At 32.9% G+C, this 19,178-nt stretch overlaps 1 protein-coding gene across 1 annotated transcript in view; it reads right to left on the bottom strand.

Annotated features, from left to right (window-relative positions):
* Positions 1–2,509: 2,509 nt before the first annotated feature.
* LOC144966380 (nostrin-like) overlaps positions 2,510–19,178 on the bottom strand; it is a 24,359-nt gene continuing 7,690 nt past the window's right edge. The window contains exons 3-17 of the mRNA XM_078902769.1: positions 18,154–18,234; positions 17,251–17,313; positions 16,295–16,376; positions 16,027–16,089; positions 14,636–14,716; positions 13,564–13,680; positions 12,701–12,808; positions 12,257–12,379; positions 9,582–9,690; positions 8,801–8,889; positions 7,887–8,015; positions 7,153–7,285; positions 5,954–6,049; positions 5,104–5,208; positions 2,510–3,822 (exon numbers count right to left, since the gene is read on the bottom strand). Coding sequence (XP_078758895.1) covers positions 5,105–5,208; positions 5,954–6,049; positions 7,153–7,285; positions 7,887–8,015; positions 8,801–8,889; positions 9,582–9,690; positions 12,257–12,379; positions 12,701–12,808; positions 13,564–13,680; positions 14,636–14,716; positions 16,027–16,089; positions 16,295–16,376; positions 17,251–17,313; positions 18,154–18,234 — 1,378 coding nt within the window. The 3' untranslated portion in view covers positions 2,510–3,822; position 5,104. The remainder of the gene's footprint in view (positions 3,823–5,103; positions 5,209–5,953; positions 6,050–7,152; positions 7,286–7,886; positions 8,016–8,800; positions 8,890–9,581; positions 9,691–12,256; positions 12,380–12,700; positions 12,809–13,563; positions 13,681–14,635; positions 14,717–16,026; positions 16,090–16,294; positions 16,377–17,250; positions 17,314–18,153; positions 18,235–19,178) is intronic.

The following is a 19,178-nucleotide window of genomic DNA, read 5'->3' as shown; positions in this document are numbered from 1 at the left end:
TTATTTATGCTCACAACTTTAAGCACAATAAACGAATATGTAACGTCATATCCCATTAATTGTGACAACAACAATGGAGCTCAATAGACGTGATTTTCGAGACATGATTGATTTATTACGACCTTTTGAAAGGTATCAGTTTGTTATGAAACTTAGCACAATCTATTTTTGGAATCTGATCCATCAAAATCTCACATTAATTTCTGGTTTGGTGAATTTAATAGAGGTAGGCAATCCTTCAAATATGATGACCATGAAGGTGACCTGCATGTGCTGTAACAGAAAACCCAGTGCCTGCCACAAAGAATATGATTGAACATGATACACATATTATATATCATGAGATAGAGCATTCCTTGGGTATTTCATCACCTCGTGTCTGGAATATACTGCACGAATGCTTTAATTTCCACAAGATGTCCGCTCGATGGTGCCTCATCAACTCACTGATTATGTAATCACAATGCTTCAACGGTTCGATGAAGGTCGATTTAGAAATGTGGAAAATATTGTGACTGGTGATGGAACATGGATTTATATGTATAACTCTGAAACAAAGCGACAATCTAGAGTGTGGCTCTTTCCTGGTGAAACTCCAGCTCTGGAATTCAAGTGATCTCACAACGTTGGAAAGCAAATGGGGGCTAGCTTTTTCAATTTAAAAGGTTACATCGCCACAGTTTCACTCCAAGACAGATGCACAATCACCTCAGATTGGTTTGTTAACCACTTCATGCCGACAGTTTTGGAGAAGTAGAGAAAACTGCGTCCAAAGACAGGCACAGTCACACAGCCATTGCAACAGTGCAAGTTTTTGACTGATACTGATAGCAATATTCAAATCCTAACCCACCCTACATATTCTCACGACCTGGCCCCCTGTGACTTCTTTATGTACCCATTTGTCAAGGAAAATTAAATTTGAGACTCCTGAAGATGAGGAAGGGCATTTGAAGATGAAATTTCAGCCACACCACTGGAAATGGAGCAAAACTGCTTTGATTCTTGGTTTAAAAGGATGAAACTTTGCATCCAAGCACAAAAAAGTACTTTGAGATGCTGTGAAAATTTGATGGTAATGCCATTATTCCTTATACCCAATTCCAGAAACTTATCTAGTGACCCTCGTATTCATTTATGTAATTAAGTTCCAATATGAAATAGCAACTTTCAAATAACATTATGATAATGTTAGACTGCATTGGGTTTGTTTTTGTTGTCTTCTTTTTATAGATGGATGCTGCCAAGACAATAAGTGTGATCTGGTTTTGAAAATTTCTGGGAAACACGTCAGAGTCTCGGTAATTAAAAAAATGTATTATCAGCTAACTTAGGTAAATGTTGTAATATCTTAAGTTAGAAATTCAATCTAGACGTTTTACGTTTCCTAATGGGAAAAAGTCCCCAGCTGATTGGGATCATTTCTATAATATGCAAAGCTATTTCTAAATTTACCTATTATAAAAAAAAAAATTTTAATAGTTTGTGTGGGGATAACTCTCAAGCACTGTATGACACTATATGGCATTGCAACATTTCAGAAAAATGTTTTTTTGATTTAACCATTAAATAAACTCATTGGCTAGCCCACAATTTTTATACCAGCAGCAATGCTTAAAAGTGCACAAGTTTAAGAAAGTATGAGAAGATCATGAGGTGTGTGCTTATTCGTGGTTACATGCGGTTTTGATACATATTTTTGATTCAAAGTTGAAAAAACCCGGTGGAAAATGACTGGTAGATAAGTTTTTATAGCTGCCTGTTTCAAGGCTATTTTTCTACCCTAATTTCCTTCACAAATCAAGTATTAAATAAAAAAATGAATGTAAAAAGCTTTTAAAAAAGAACAAAATTCTGACACAGAAAGCTTTGACTCAAAACCCTTCCTCAGCCAACTGTAGTACAGAATATCCAGATAGATGGAAGAAAAGTTCTCGGCATGTCCAGTCGAGATAAACAATGGTGGAAAGTACAAATATTTGCGTTTGACATAAACTTGAAAACTAAAACATTCATCTCTGATAGAAACAGCAAATCCATAGATCATAAATTCAAATGATCATCACAATGCCGACTCCAAAAGAATAAGGAAGAAAAGAAGGGCAACAAAAGCAGTATACATGATAGATTTATAAGAATACTGTCTTTTATAGAGTACAAAGGAAGTCAAATATCTACAGGTTTTAATGAGTGCAGCCGAATTTTAATACAGAGACATGGCTGGCCACCAAACTTGAGGTCAGAGTAGGTTGAAATAATGGGCTACAGCCATAGCCGATTCATTAACAATGTCTGGTACTGGTAGATACTGTACACAAAAATTTTGTCTACTTTCAGTCATCGTTTATCCCAACTGGAGGTACATATTTTCTCCCCTTCTATCTGGATTTTAAGTGAAGCATGACTGTTTTGGTTTTTTCCTTTGCCTTTGATGACCAAGAAAGTGTTTTGAGCCCAAAATGTTCCTCGTTAAGTACTTTGTAATTTTTTTAAGTTGTTATAATATTAATTTTTGTGTAACATTTTTTCCTGAATAAACTGTGCTCAATTTGCTGAAAGCCTTAATTACAATTTACCAAATTATGACTATTTTCAAAACATCATTTTGTTGTTCTTACGGCACTTGCGACACATTTAGGTCATACGAGTGCCAGAAAAAAAAGGAAGAAAATGGGCTGGTAAAAAAATTATAGATTTACAATTAAAAGCACCCAAGAAAAAGTAAGACAAAGAGGACTAATTCAATAGAGAACAGAAGTAGATTCCACGAGCAAACTATCAACGTACTTGGTTTGAAATCACCTAAAAGTCTCATCCAGACATAGCCAAGCATCCCACTAAGAGGAATACACTCAAATGTTTATAAAATACATCCAGAACAAAAATTAAAACTACACAACGGAGAGATGATTTACAATGGCAAAATATTATATCACAAAACAAATAATATACATTTGACTGTTTTTCACCTCAGCCAAGAACCCAGGCCAGGGTCAAAACAAAACCAAGTAATCTAATTCCAAGCCAAAAACGAAAAGCAACCCGGAAAAGTAAATATAAGGGGATTAGAAGACTCAGCAAAAATGAGGTCAAAAGACCTCACTTAGGACATCATTTTCCTACAGAGGTAAAAGAATCTTTTGTGCTTCTGTTTTGTTTGTTATCCCCTTCCTCCCTTTCCCCAAAAATAATAAAATTCTAAAAATTAAGAATAAAATGTATCATGAGACATAATTCACGAAACAATTTATTTAACGATTTTAGCATGGTGACTATGATGCCAATCACAGCTGCAAACCCCTACTTAAAAATAAAAAATTAAGACAATTCCAAAAAATCTAGAAACGTTTTTTCCTGTAAGTCATTATGATTCGATATAAAATTCACAGTCTTTTGTGATATTGATTGTCATAGAAATTAAGAATCCAGATCAACATTATCTTCAACTTTAGCAGTTGGGAGTCCAGAAACATTACCGATGATGGTATAAAACAATAATAATAATAATATAATGATTATATGATGTAAACAACAATTTGAAAACATCTCTTTGCATACAGCTGTTATAATTTTTTTTTAAATATTGACATCCAAACTATGAAGAGAGATTCATGGCAATAAATGAAAAGTAATTGTTTTAACAACAAATCAGAAAATAATAGCAAAATAGTCCTTCAAGTTCACTTTTTGTCAAAAGGTGGCAATTATCTCTAAATATGCCGCACATGCTTTTGAATTAGTCATGAAAATCTGGTAGTAAGGATATTTACAACTCTCATTAGCAACAGGACTTTTCTTTCCCAGATTAATTTCTCAATGTATCTGAAAGAAAAATAATGGTTAATTTTTTCTAATTCAGCTGGAAAAAATTGTTTACATTGCAATATGAACGAACAAAATCTGATTAACATCATCATATTGACAAAATGGTGACAGTTTTGAAAGGCATTAACCTGAATCATCAGAAAATGAGCATATGAACTTTGAATTACAAAAAAGTAAAAAAGAGAGTGACTTAAGAATTGACTGAGGTGATAAGAAATGTAAACTATTATGATCCTCCCTCCTTAACTCCCCATTTAAATATTCCATCCAAAGAAATGTAAAGTTGTACAAATAAGTAACTTAATTAAACAATGTATAAATGATTACAAAATACAAAGCATTAGAGACAACCACAAAGGCTGAGCGCGTTAATATTTGACAGCGCAATATCATGGAACCATCATATAGAAAAAATTTGCCACAAAGCTAGCAACAAGCTAACTTTTTCCAGCAAACCTTTCACCATGTCCTAGGGCAGTAAAAGAACGATGCTATATCACACTGGTAAGACTCAGCTTGGAATACAACTGCAGTGGGACCCCCAAATGAAGAAAGCCATAAACCAATGTGAAAAAAAAAAAATCAAAAAATGGACCTTCGGTTTTATCCATAACAACTATGATAACAGAAAAAGTGTAACAAACATGATGGCAGAGAGCAAGTGGATAAGATTGAAAAAGAGAAGGAGCAAACATAAACAGAAGATCTTTTTTAAAAGTATACTAGGTCAAACTGCCATCCCAAACAAAGACCAAAAAAAAAAAGAACCCAAGAAAGAAGAGCTACAATCGGCGACTAAACTCGCAAGTGAATGCAAACATTCAGTATTCAGTCGAATGCACACATTCAGTCATTTTGTCCCATGTACAATACAGTCATGGAATTCCCTCCCTGACAATTTGATAAATTCTGACAATTATTGAAAAATTCACTTATCAATAGAAAGCATTTCAGTCACAGGATGACCAATTTCATTGTGATGCAGAGCCATAATCTAACATTATCCCACACCACACAAATATTGAAGCTGCAACAGTATGGATTTGATTGACTCTGAGTTGTGTGAAATCAAGAGACAGAGCCTTTATAACTTTGAATCATGAGATAGAGAGAGAAAAAAAAATTTATCACTGAATTCAAACCCCAAATTTTTCAATCAAATGGTGAAGGACTTATCTTTACTTGCACCACGATGACCAAACTCTGATTTCTAAATCTGTTAATGTCCTTTTTACCTTATAATCAATTGTAAAAAGAGGGAGTTAAATCATACCTCACCTTAAAACTCTTGTACATAGGTTGATGGGAATATTCCTCTGACGCCATTTAAGTCGCCTTCCCACCAGCCATCTTCAAGTTTCTCAAACACATCTATCACATCACCTGTTAATTTAAAAAAAAAAAAAAAAGGATATCAATAGCACTCAAAGTGAACCAATCAATTCGTTAACTGAAACATTCGATTTTACCCAGATATTTTCAAAGACTGTGGAATCAGTTGATAAAATAGATGACTTTAATTTTATGGAGCATTTAAAAAGAAGCCCTTGCGACACTTTAAGGTAATTCCATTGAATCTATGCATTATTATTATAAAACTGAATCCATAAGATAATCCTGATTTGTTAACTCAAGATTTATTTTCATAATAATATTTGATTTGTTCCCATGGGATCACAACAAAAATTAAGCGCTTAGTAACAGCCCTGGACAGCAACAACGTAGAGACAAAAGCTAATAAATATGAGTAATCGTCATTCTTGAGTGACATTCACTTTATGTTTAAACATATTTTTGTAGATCAAAGTACTAAATGTTGTATACCAAATATTTCTCTTTCTAACAATATGTAACATAAAGTAAAATGCAAATCAACACAATAGGATGAATACAGAAAACATTCAAAAACGTTGCTTTAATTATGTTCGTAATTATATCTAATCAACACATACAATGCCTACATTACTGTAATTTCTGATGTGTTTTATTGATCACATTGGTCGGGGATTCTATAATCCCAACAAAATTCTGTAAATTCTGTAATCTAAATAAATAGCTGTGATAGGAGGAAAATAGATTAGAGGCATCAGAAGATTCCTTGCTGCTAATTTATTCAAGGCTGTCTTACCAGTTTTGATAGTGAGCTCATCCGGCTGGCTTGCTTTATAATCATGCATGACTTTACATTGACCAATGACTGTTGGTGACGGAAACTCATCACTGACTGTAAAATAAAACAAACCCCCCCAAAAAAATCATTATTTTATTCATTTGTATTGAAAAATGGTTCATTCCCAGGGTTAGCAACATTTCATTCACTATGCAAACTGCAGTGTGCATGTCAAAGATTATTTCCATTGCTCACGTTTTTTGCAATGACATTATTATTCAACCCATTACATTATGTGGCAAAATAATATCCACTGACACAGGCTAATTAACCAAGTTCATCTTTTTGGGACTAAAAACCTGGACTTCTTTTTCATTTTGATATCCACTTTAGATAAGTTCAATGAAGCGTGTGTGACTGTATGTTTGTGTGTGTGTGAGCGAGCATGAATACATGTGTGCCAATTTTGACAATCGTATAATTAATATGGAATGGTCAAAGGCATAAATATTAGTCTTTGAGTGTCCGTGTGTGTGCATGTGAGACTTCTTGTTGTAACCAAATGTCATCATTGTCACAGGCTGTTTGAGACTGATCATCCATTTTTTTGAGGGAGAATTTGATATAATATAATGCTGGGATTGAGAGTGGGTGGTGAGCTGCAAAAATTCATTCATTTAACTTCCTAAATATTGTATGCAGTGAATTTCATAGTCAAACTTCTGACGAGTCAAATGTTGATAAACAAAGCACCACAGTGGAAAGCAAGTTCACAGTTAATCAATGCCTCATTCAAAACTTTCTTTAAAAAAAACAAAAAAACAGTTGAGCTTTTATATTGCGCATTATCCACTAAATGCATTCAAAGCACTTTACAGAGGGACCCTGACCAACAGCAACACATAACATGTAGAACGACACATGACGTCTGTTAGGCAATATTACCCAAAAAAAATTTCCAACAGAGACAACGCTGTTTACGGCCAGGTACTCATTTTACACCTGAGTATGGTGAGAGAATGTGAATAAAGAGCCTTTTCCAAGTTCTCAACTATGCACCGAGCAAGGCTTGAACCCAGGACTTTCCGATCCGAAAGCGAGTGTCATTCCAAAAGAGCACATAGCTCTACTGGTGACTACTTAACTAAACCTATCAAAACATTCAATTATAAAACTACTGCTTTCTTTCATTAAAACATAGGCTTAGGAGTCCTTACTAAAATCGTCCTCAGGACTGTTGAGTTCTTGATAGTAGTCATTTCCTGTATCATGTGGCTGATAAGCCGTATAATCAGAGTTACCCTCCCTTGCTAGATGAAGAGGCAATCTAAGGGTACTGACGAGAAGACTCTGCAAGGGGAAGGGAAAGAAAAATAAAGTTCCATAATCATATACCATTCTATGGAATTCTACCTATTCCTAGTTTTTAAAATTTCAAAAGACATAATATATGTTCATTGAAACAATATGTGAATTCGATACAACAGTCTAGAATATATACAACAGATATATTTATCAATAAATTTATTAGACATGTATGGCTTAGCTTTAGATCAAGACTTCTCTCTTAACTTTGAGAAATGTATCTAAAAAGTTTTTTAAAATATGTTAATATCAAAATTGCATTATTTGAGTTGTAATAAGAGAAAAACTGAATGGCATTTCTTTTTATTTCAAAAGTATTCTATCAAGGTTTATTTCACAACTCACTAAAAACAGGTCTTTGTTGAATTAAAGTGCATCTCACATGGACTTAAAATCCATGCAGGAAAACTATCAGTTTAAAACTTTGTGATTAGCTTAATTTTTTCTTTAGATTCCCTGCATTACTCTTAAACCCTTATTCTTTTCAATGATTGGATAAAAATAAAGTATCATAACTTTCCAGTTTAACAGTATCGAAAATTCCATCCATTCTAAGAAACTAAAACGCTAGTACATGTCTCCAAACCTGTTTATCCCTCAAACTTTCAATGTACGGAGTAAATATGCTTTGAGGAGGTGATCTGCCTTCCAGCCTGGTTAAATAACTGTTGATTTTATGATGACTAGCTTCAAGAAAGTTGAGCATTGAAGTGGTCTAAAGAAATGGAAAAAAAAAAAAAAAAGGAAAATTCAAGTAGATGGCCATTGTTATAATTCTGAAAGGAAACTATTTGAGTATAGATAGCAACTACTCTCTCGAAATATTTTGAGAAACAGGGTTAAAAATTTGAGCCCTTCTGGAGATAATTGTGCTTTTCTTTTAGAAAAAGGGTCACAATTGCATGCTCAAAAGAATGTATTATGGTTAAATAACTGTTGATTTTATGATGACTAGCTTCAAGAAAGTTGAGCATTGAAGTGGTCTACAGAAATGAAAAAAAAAAAAAAATGGGAAAATTCAAGTAGATGGCCATATTAGAATTCTGAAAGGAAGCTATTTGAGTATAGATAGCGACTAATCTCTCGAAACATTTTGAGAAACAGGGTATAAAAATGTATCACTTTTGGGGATAAATTTGCTTTTTTTTTTAGAAAAGGGGTTACAATTTGCATGCTCAAAAGAATGTATTACAGTGCCTGTAGACAGAGATTCGTTTATCATTGAAGTAATACAGGGTAAAAGGATTAATAAGTTACAATGTTGGTATTGAATCAAGAATACATATCTCTGGAGGGGAATAATTAATTAGTGTTTTAATTTTTTCCTCTGACACAGAAGTAAAGGAATAAAATGGGACACTATCTTCAGAAGTAACAACTGGATGAAAATAAACCTGAAACTGCTATAAAAAAAAACCAGACTCGGAATGAATTATTTCTCAAACTTCTCTATTAAATAAAAAGAATGAAGAAACAAGTTCTAAGATCCCTTTCGAATACCTGTTCTAATTTTCCACATGTCTCTTCTTGTGCTTTAGCATCAGCAAAGCTCGGTTTATTTTTATAAACTTCTACCAGTTTCTGCACACCTGTATAAGATACAAAAATAAATGATTAAAGTTTTTTTAAAAATAATGACAGTTTAATTTTGAGATAAATAAGCACGAAATTTTTTTTTTTTTAAACTTTCATGTTTGTATGTCCAGCTGAGATACACATGTTTTTCAGCCTGGTAGTGCAGTACGATATTTGTTTTATACCCAAAAGGTGCTGAGTTTGAATCCCTGCTGTACTATGCGACCTTGAAAAACACTTCATCCTAAGTAACTTTGTGGCCCAGCACTGGATGGCAAGAACAAAAGGAATTTTATATATTTTATTTTACATCTTTATTTATATAAATAATAAGTATGTTACTATTTTTGGAATTCGAAACTTTGCCACTGTCACCCTTGAATAATAATTATACTTGAAATATAATGAAAACAGAAAAAAGGTTACTGACTTTCTTGTCAAAGTAAAAGTAAAAATCCAAAACATATTTAGCATTTCTCACCTCAGTAAGAATGATCAAATTTAACTAAATGCTACAACAGAGATATATGACTTGAAAAACATCCACTTGACTCATAGAATTCTATGCAATTTACAACTTTCTAGATTACATTGTTCCTTAGTCAAAATACACTTACAAAGTTTACCAACGTTTATAGATGAGTTAAAAGTTCATGCATCTAAACTTTTAAAGATTTTTATCATCAACAAAAATACATTAATTTACCCTCTTTGCCTTTCCTCTCTTTTTCAATTAATTGATTTAAGTGAACAAGATAATTCTTCAAGGCATCCATCCGTCTCTCATTGTCCATTGAAACTTGCCCATCTTCCGCCTTAAAATTTTAAAAAGAAAGAAAACAATCGAAGATATAATTTACAATTAAGTATTTACAAGAATATATTTCAAGGTGAAAAACTCAGTTCTCAAATCATATGCTTACTGGCCAAGAATTTTAGGATAATCTGTTTAATTTGAAATATCATGGGGTTTTGGGGATTTTTCCCCTTGTATGTTTGAATTGATATTTGCTAAAAACAGTGAGAAAAGAATGAGAGCATTACCCCTTACAAATAACACATGAAGTCTTTGGAGAATTGAATAAAAATAACGATGACAAGGAAGTATTTGTCAAATGAGATCCAAATATTTGAATTGGAAATGGCTTTTTAGGTGATACTGTGTTGACAATCCAAGTTAATTTTTTAAAACAAAACATTGTTGTATGGCATGACAATAATGACGAAATGAAAACTGACTAATTACTATGTGCATATAATCCATCTCTGCTCTGTGATTAAAAATGATGTACAGTGCAGAGCAGATATATGGACAACGGTTATATCAACATCACGCTTATATCGACTTGACATCAAAGTCCCGTTTTATTTCGCTATATAACAAGAGTAAATAAAGATTTCGTATATTGACTTAAATTTTACCACAAAACGGTTATATCAACAATATAAACCATCGATACTGGCAATAATTTGTCTTTTTTTTTTAAATAATACAATTTATGAACAGCGAAGATATCCTGTGGTTATGTAAAACACAACGGCCAATGAAAATACAGAGATATCTGGCTGTGATGTAAAATAACAACCAAAGAGAATGTGAGATTATTGTCCAATGACATCCCATGAATCTTCATTAATGAGAACCGTGATATCAGGGATCAAGTCTAGTCCTGGACTATGCCAACATTTCCCGGGATTGATCATTCCCGATATCAACAGTACTTGCCTTTCAACAAATAGGCTAACAAGAAACACTCCCAGGCATCACCCAGTACATGTGAGACTATCTATCTGTCTTCGCAAGCTGCCCGGCCAATCCCTGGCTGGAACCTAGACTGCTGAGTGTCAGTAAATGCAACAGACCTCTTACCCCCCCCCCCCCCCCCCAAAAAAAAAACCTCTCTCAATTTCTCTTATACCAATGATAAGCTGCTTGATCTCGATATTATCAGCAAAGGTCAATGCCACTATTGCTGATACTCAGTCTCGATACCAATCGACAATAGATAAGTTTTAGAAGACGCCATTGTTGCCTATGCGGAGTCAAGTGATGATAGTGCACCATTGGGACCAGTTTCCAACCATGCCACTATAAGAGCCATCAAGACCCTCCAGTGTTTTGCACAGCTATTTCATGAGGACGACATCATACTTATATCGACATTTCACCATGGTCCCGACGATGTCGATATATCCCTCCTCGACTGTAATTTGTTGGTCTTTGTTATGATACAATATCACTACAAATTCCAAACACTTGCATAAGTTTATTTATATAGCAGAGGCTGCTTTATTGGATCAGTACCATTAGGCATAAATTGTTCCACAGAAGCGGTGTTCAAATAATCCAATCCTGAAGATAGCTTTCGTAACTGGGTTTATATGTCAAAACCATGCACATGTCTAATGCGGTAGCTGCCTCAGCACATAAACCCCTCAGATATCCATCTAAATCATAAACTTATGAGACTTTCTCCATTACTGATTACATAATTTCAATCAATTCTGTAACACAAGGGGGTCCCGATAGCTCAGTTGGTAGAGCACTCGCTTCACACACAAAGAGATCAAGATCAATCCCGGGTGCAGTCGAGCTCTTTTTCTGACCCAACCTCCTATCTACTCAGCAGTGAATGAGTAGCTGGGTCTCTTACACTTGGCAGATGACTAGTGCCCTATTCAAAGGGTAGCAAGCAATTGCTATTGTCCATTTCACATGGGTCTAAAGGCTCTGAAAGACTACTACTGTGACACAAAGATGCAGAGTGAGGCAACTAAGTGCAGTCATCAACATTCTTTGGTGTCCCTTATTACTCAAACGTTGCATCACTTATAACGAATAAGGATCAAACATTATTGTCTAGTTAACAGCAAGCAACCAATAACATCATCAGTTGCATTCACTTTTGCCCACTTCATTTATTATTCATGAATCCCTAAGATGGTCAAATGTTCGAGGGTAACTTAAGAATGTACTTATATGGTTAATATTTAATATAATATGCATTGGTCATAAATCTTAGGCTTGCTAGTGTTATTTAAAAAATGGAATAATTCTTTTTTTTATCTTATTTTATTTTTTTTCAGTGGGGAAAAAAATAATCCTAAGTTTGATGAAACTCGGCATTTGTTCCAATTAACCAATACAAATTATGCAGAAAAATGTTTTGTCACAGAGAGATTGTCCCTATCACAAGGCTCAGACTGTCCTAAAAATAGATTGTAATATATTAAATAAATAATGGCATCAATGAATGATAAAGAAAAACGAGACCTTCTTATGTGTCTTAAGAAATCTATAATTTCTTAGCTATTTTCATGATTCAGCAAAATTAAAAAATGTTAGTACTGAATTGAAGATTGCTTTATTTAAGCACTTACGTAGCAATCAACTAAAACTTGTTCTGCTTGTCTTTGTCCTTTCATTCCCTTTTGTTCCACAATTGTCTTCAAATCTTTTTGTAAATCAACACTTATCACAGCCTCATTTAAACGATCAAAGTACTGAAAGTAAAAACAGAGAAATATTGCATCATATTTGTTCACGATCATGATAAAAGACAAACACAAAATTATGATAACAATTATGACTGGAAAATTGAATTGTGGACATGAATTGTGATAAATCAATTACCCTTGATTGGATTTTAATGAATTACAAACCAGTAAACCTATATATAAACATTTATTTTTTTTAAAAATATGTTTGCATTAATTATGTCAAAAGTCCATATATATGGAACCATAATCTTTCAAATATCTAAATATGTTTTGATCAATCACATTTTTCTACTTTAAAAAGGAAAAGGAAATGTCTTTCCTTACCTGTGTGAGTCTTGGTGAAAGCACGGATATATGACTATAATATTTATTCAGAAAGTCTTGTGTAGTTTTCAATCGCTCCTCCTCCAAGTCCTGTATTAATTGGGCTGACTGAAATGTCCATATATTAAAATATTATGATGCAATAAAATAATTGGTTTCGGATACAATAAAAATATGGCAAGTTATGCTTTTACACTTGTCTAAAGAACATCTTAGGCCAGAGGTAATATTTTTTCCATGAAAAAAATCTAACCTACAAGGATAATATCAATAGTTATCACTATAATTAAAGATTTAATGATTGAGAGAACAATTTATAATCAATCGAACTGGCACACCTGCCACACAGTAGCTCAATAAATCAGATTATAACTCCAAAACAAATCAGAATTTGGGTGAGAAAATAGGAATTTGGCACTCTCAACAGTCTTGTCCCCCATTACTCAAGTGAGGCTTCATTTCGAAATACTTTTTTCAATTATAGAAATGCTAGTTAAATCCTCCTCACATGTTACCTCACTTGATAATATAAAATTCTTTGAGATTCTGAGCAGTTATCAGATACCAAAAATGTAAACTAATCACCATTCAAAGAAAATATTAATGGGATCCCAGCACAAAGTAAAATATTTGCCCCGATGCAATTAAATTTATGGCTATTTAATAACCAAACAGAAAAGCATTGTCTTAAAAAATAATATCGAAAAATAATGATATGTACAACAACAAAATATACCCAAAAAAAAGAGAGTTAAAAAATCGAAATGGAACAAATTTAAAAGATGAAAATCAGAAATTCATCCAAATACAGTCAAAAAATCAAACAAACAAAATTCTGATAAATCCAGTATAAAAGGCCTGACCTTTGACATCGCCATCTCCCAGTCTTGTCTTGAGGATTCTGCCTTATAAGCTGCTTCTGTGTAGTCCTTGTCTGCCTTTTTCATCAAGGCATGTGTCTGCTTACTCTTCTTCTCAGTCTGTTGAAAACAAAAAAAAGGTTTATCACCATATTCTAAACACTATCTTGCGCAATGAATGTACCGATATGATCTACATCTACAAAAAAAAAAAAAGTTACAAAATAGGTCCTGTAATCCATCATTTTTTATAAGATTCTGCCACCATTTGCTCATGAACACCATATTACAATTTTTTATTATTTTTTTTTGCAAATCTTGAGCTTTTCATATAGCACAATATCCACTAAATAGGTCTCAAGAGGTCCCAAGTCAACATGAAAGTCATGGACATGCAGGAGGGGCTAATTTTCTATTAAAGGTATACTCGATGTTTACAAAGTACAATGTATTCCAAACTAAGAACGGCAGTAGTACATAACAGAAAAATGATTTACAAGGAATAAATATAACTTCTCAAAAAAGGAACTATACATTTAACTGCTTCCCCCTCAGCTAAGGTTCTCTGCCAGGACCATAAAAAAAGTGAGATATGTCAATCCAGAAAAAGACAAGAGTAACATAGAAAGGGAAAATAGATCTAAGGGGATAAAAGACACGTCATTAGCGACCTCTCTGCCATTCATGGAAGGTCAAAAGACCCCACCCAAGGAAAACTAAATGTATAGAATATCTTTCATTATACGCACATGTGCAAAAACAACTAACACTTGTTTTGAGTCAATTCATTTGAGTTTTAAGAAATACAATTGAACAGAAGACATATCACAGAATTGAGCAATTTCTTAAATATATCTTCACCATCCCGGATATGACGAACTGATTGTAATATAACTAAGCATGCTTGGGGTTTAATATATGCTCTTTTAGATGATATAAATTTTTTTATTCTAACACAAAGTTAAACAATAGTAATTGAGCGTATACAAATGTAAAGTTGATTTTGTACATGTGTATATATAGACATAATCATATGGACTAAAGATTCTTGGATATTAATTAGTCTGTTACTCACTTTTCCTGGATCTTTTCCCTTTGCTACGACTGTCTCTGCCTTTTCGTATTCTTTACAGTTTGAGTAGGACTGTTTTTTAAACTGTAAAAAAAAAGCATCATATCAATCTTTACAACAAATGCTTTTGATTTATAGAACAGAAGAACCAAAAAAGACCCAAAAAAAAAACGGAAAAAGAATGCAAGAAAGAAATTTTTTCCAGTCCCAAAAAAAATAAAAATAAATACCACTGCCAAGAGAAAATGTTGTTATCATGTTACAGCAGTCACTGCCTATAATCCCACCTTGTCCAAGCCAGTATTGGGGATGACGCTTAATTGACACAGCCTCTTTATTGGGACGATTCCTTGGGAACAGAATTTTTTTCTATATAAAAAGTCATATCCTTTCCAATTCCCAGCCACTTAATTGGAATGGCATGTCGCTTAATGGGCATGAAATTTGACAATTACCATCCCTGTAAAAGAGGTTTTTCGTTGTTTTCAATCATTTAAAATGATGGTTCATAAAATGCAAATCAATCCAATGAGACATTCAACTGAGTGTGTGGTTGTACCGTTCATCACATACGTGTGAACAATAGAATTTACCTGTAACCCTATTAGTGTCTATTGCGACAGCCAATCGGTTGTGTGATCGAACTGTTTGTCATAGTCATCAAAGAGATGTGAACAATGGAATTTACCCGTATCCCTTGTCAGTGTCATTGACTGCCATCGTCAGATTCATGGTCATGGATCAATGGCCACAATGCCAGATTTGCAGGTGAATGGACTGATAATCCATGGGTAATGAGTGATGACTTTGTTTGTTCAAGGCTATCACCACCAAATGGAGTGTTTGTTCAAAGAGATGAATGGGTAGACAGTGCATTCTGAATCCGTTGTAACTTATGCAACCATTATCAGTGGCATATTCCTTAATTGTTTTGTGAAGTTAGAAGCTGTATCGCCAGTCACAAGTCTGGATAAATGCAGAGTGGAATATGGTAAATCTGAAAAATTGCTCAAATTCATGGCCATTTAATTGGGACAATTTGTTGGGAACGCTATCACATAACAGAGTTTTTGAACAAAAACACCCCTGTAATGTCCTCCTTCTTTGTCTTATAACTCACTAGTTTCCTCCAGCACATAACCGAAAAATATAAATTCAATTGATTTGTTAAGAAATAAGATCACATGATTCAAAGTTTGGCCTGGCTCATAAACAATAACATCAACCTTAAGAGGAAAATCAAAAATCTTGCAAGTGCAATTAACTCACAAACATTCACATAAACTAATTTACAACGGAGCATTTCACACCTTTGCCCAACAGTTTTGTTTTTGTTTTTTGTCTTTAAGGGTTTTACAGCACTTGCAACATATGTCATGAAAACAATATCTTACTTTTAACTCTTCAGCTCTTTTGTCTTGAAAATTCTTGTATGATTTATCAACCATTATTTCAAGCTGTGGAGAGAAAATTGGGAGGATTCAATAATCATTACAATTCAATTATTGATGTGATCTTGTTCAAAAATTTAAATCACAAACTTGGGGCTCAGGATAAAATCATCTTATGACTAAATAGATTTTTTAAAAACAGAATTGATTATTAAACATAAGTAGAAATTTCTCTTGCAAGGTAGTCAAGGTTTTGGCATGGGATTCTTACTGGTTTCCTTGCTTTGTTTTGTGTCTCACAAAAAGTTTTCAAAGGTTTACAAATATCCTCCAATAAACCAGCAGCAAGATTTCTGAAAAGAGAGAAACAAAGAAATAACTAAATAAATAAACTCTAACAGTTTTCAACCACTTTTTCTGAAATAAAGACCAATGCTCTTCTTTTTTCAAGCTGATTTCAGCAATGCGACTTTTAAATTCCTCACAATTCTAGTTTTTACTCTTAGATTTTAGCTATTTGGCCTACTCAAAAAGGTGTTACAATTTTTGCATAACAGTCGCATGATACCTTAACGGCTAGTCCTGTCTTTGTTTTGGACAACCGATTAGAGAGCCAGTGATTGGTCGAAGACTTTGGGACACTTGACTCACAATTCTACAAGAATAGACGGTGGCGGTGGATCATTTTTATTTACCAAACATTTTTCTCTGTGCTAAATAATACAAAGTAATAACTTCGCATCAGAAAAAATAACTCTGAAGTTCCTATCTCTTTATTACAATAAAATTGACCCCACGAATGACAAAATCGGTTCACAAATAAGGGAGTTATAAATTATTTATAATAATTTTTTAAGTTTACAATAATTTTCATCAAAGTCATTTTTCATCACCAAAGTCGTAACTTTTGTAACTTTACAAAACAAACTACAATGTCAATGATTTTCATACAGAAATAAAATAGAATCCAAATCCAATTTCTACAACATATTTTATTTTTTGTCGGCAAATTGATAAAAATCAAATCTGAAAACAACCTGCGAAACTGACAAGCCTGCCATTTCCTTCACAACAATGGGATTTTACTTACTGAGTCCAGTCTTGACTACCCCGCCCATGAATATTTGGCAGTTGTCGGGTTTTTGTCGGGTTGAATCTTAAAGAGTTAAAACTATAGATATATCTACCCCTTTAAAAAAGAAAAGTTAAATCAATATCCATATTTACCTGTGTAGATCAGCTTCTTGTTCAATTGTTTGTCCAACTAATTTCCATCCATCAATGAGTGTTCTGGAATCCATAAACGACAAAACATTATGATGAAGACACTTTGAATTTTATGTACTATTTAATTGTATCATATTGTGTCATTAGAAGAAATTATTTTTTTTTTAACAAAAATATATTCACTTATTTGATGATAAAACATGAGTGGCAAAACTGGGTTAGGCTGTTTCATTAAATAAAGAAAAAATGAAAAATATTTGCAAGAAATAGTGTCCGAATGAGAGATCAAACCCCAGCTTATTGATTTCAATCACATTTCACTGTGATAATATTTTTTTTTTTTGGTTTAAAAATTACTTTACTAGAAGAAGAAAGACCAAAAAAGTCAATTTTCATCTTTAATTTGTTTTATACATTCTTTGTTTTCATTCTCTCTTGTGATAAGACTGCACAATGTGTAGTACTAAACTGGAATTTTCAAAGGAAGGAGAAAATAAAGTGATGAAGACACGAAATAAGAAAAAACTGAGGCAGCAGGGAAATAAAACTAAAACAGGGTCTGAGGAGATGAAAAATAAAAAGATATTTTATTCATTTATAATTTTTTAAGCAAAGAGTTGTTATTCACTTCAGTTATGAGCAAATTATTATAAATAATTGTATCTAGTTTTAACCTTTCATGACCATCAAAAAAAAAATTAAAAAAAAAATTAATCATTAATCACAAAACAAAATGTATCAGCAAACCATATGCCGACCATTTGTCCTTTTATTTAAATTTCTGAAATTGAAATACAGTATATGGTTTGGAAAAGAAACAAATATAAATGAAATTTAATAATAAGAATTTCAATTCTTAAAGAATTAAAAGTGATGAAAATAATTCTAAAATTATACCCTTACCCCACTCCTGAGCCACAAGTCTTCGAAAGTTTTGCTGCAATTTTACTAAGACTTTTGGCATAGTTATTTTCAGCATCAGACCTGTAAAATCAATATTCAATATACAAATGGTACAATGTTTGTGATACAATGATTTTAAATAAAACATTTTAGGAAAACTAAGCTAATGAGAAGATCAAATTTTAAAAAAGATGATTAAAAAAAAACAAAAAAACACACACACACAAAATTTGAACCGGAAAGTTTGTTTTCACATAAGAAATAGTCCCTTTACACAGGACAAGATATCATTTCTCCTGTAATACACCAACTATACTAGTATAAAAGCGTTTTTGACACCTAAAACACAATTTTTGTTAAACAATTATTTAAAATAAAATATTTTTATTAACTCCATGTTAATGAAGAGACCAAATCTTTTTTTTTATCAATACTTCTTTGGGAAAACAAACACACACACACACACACACACACACACCTACACAAGCACACACACACACACAAAAAAAAGATTTGAACCAAATAGTTTGGCTTCACATGAGAAACGGTCCTTTTACACAAGACAAGATCATTTCCCCTATAATACACCTTATATACTATAAACCACAACTTAACAGTTTCAGTTCCCACAAAAATTATTGTTGACTGCTTTATCATTAATGCTTCAGATCATAACTGGATTTTAGAAGATGATGTAATAAATCCAACTTAATATGTGACCCTCCGCCTCGAACCGGTATTAAGTCGGGATTTGGAAAACGAAGAAAACCTGTTTTAAAGTGGAAATGGTCAAAATTATCAAATTTCAGTTTTTGGTTGTTTCAGAAACTACAATCATTTTTCTACATGAAAACATAATAATTCAATATAAACATTGACGATAAGTTATATAAATTTGAAGTTTAAAAATGCAACTATCAGTGACACATTCAAAACGAGAGTTGACTTTCTCTCAGAGAGTCACCCTTTCCAAAGCTTAGTAATACCGAGTCTTTTTCTCCACCAATAAGATGTAAGATATCACA

This window comes from Berghia stephanieae, chromosome 2, assembly GCF_034508935.2.
Source record: "Berghia stephanieae isolate SIO BIC M18660-M18661 chromosome 2, UCSD_Bste_1.3, whole genome shotgun sequence".
NCBI lineage: Eukaryota > Metazoa > Mollusca > Gastropoda > Nudibranchia > Aeolidiidae > Berghia > Berghia stephanieae.
This window is presented reverse-complemented; position numbering and strand designations above follow the sequence as displayed.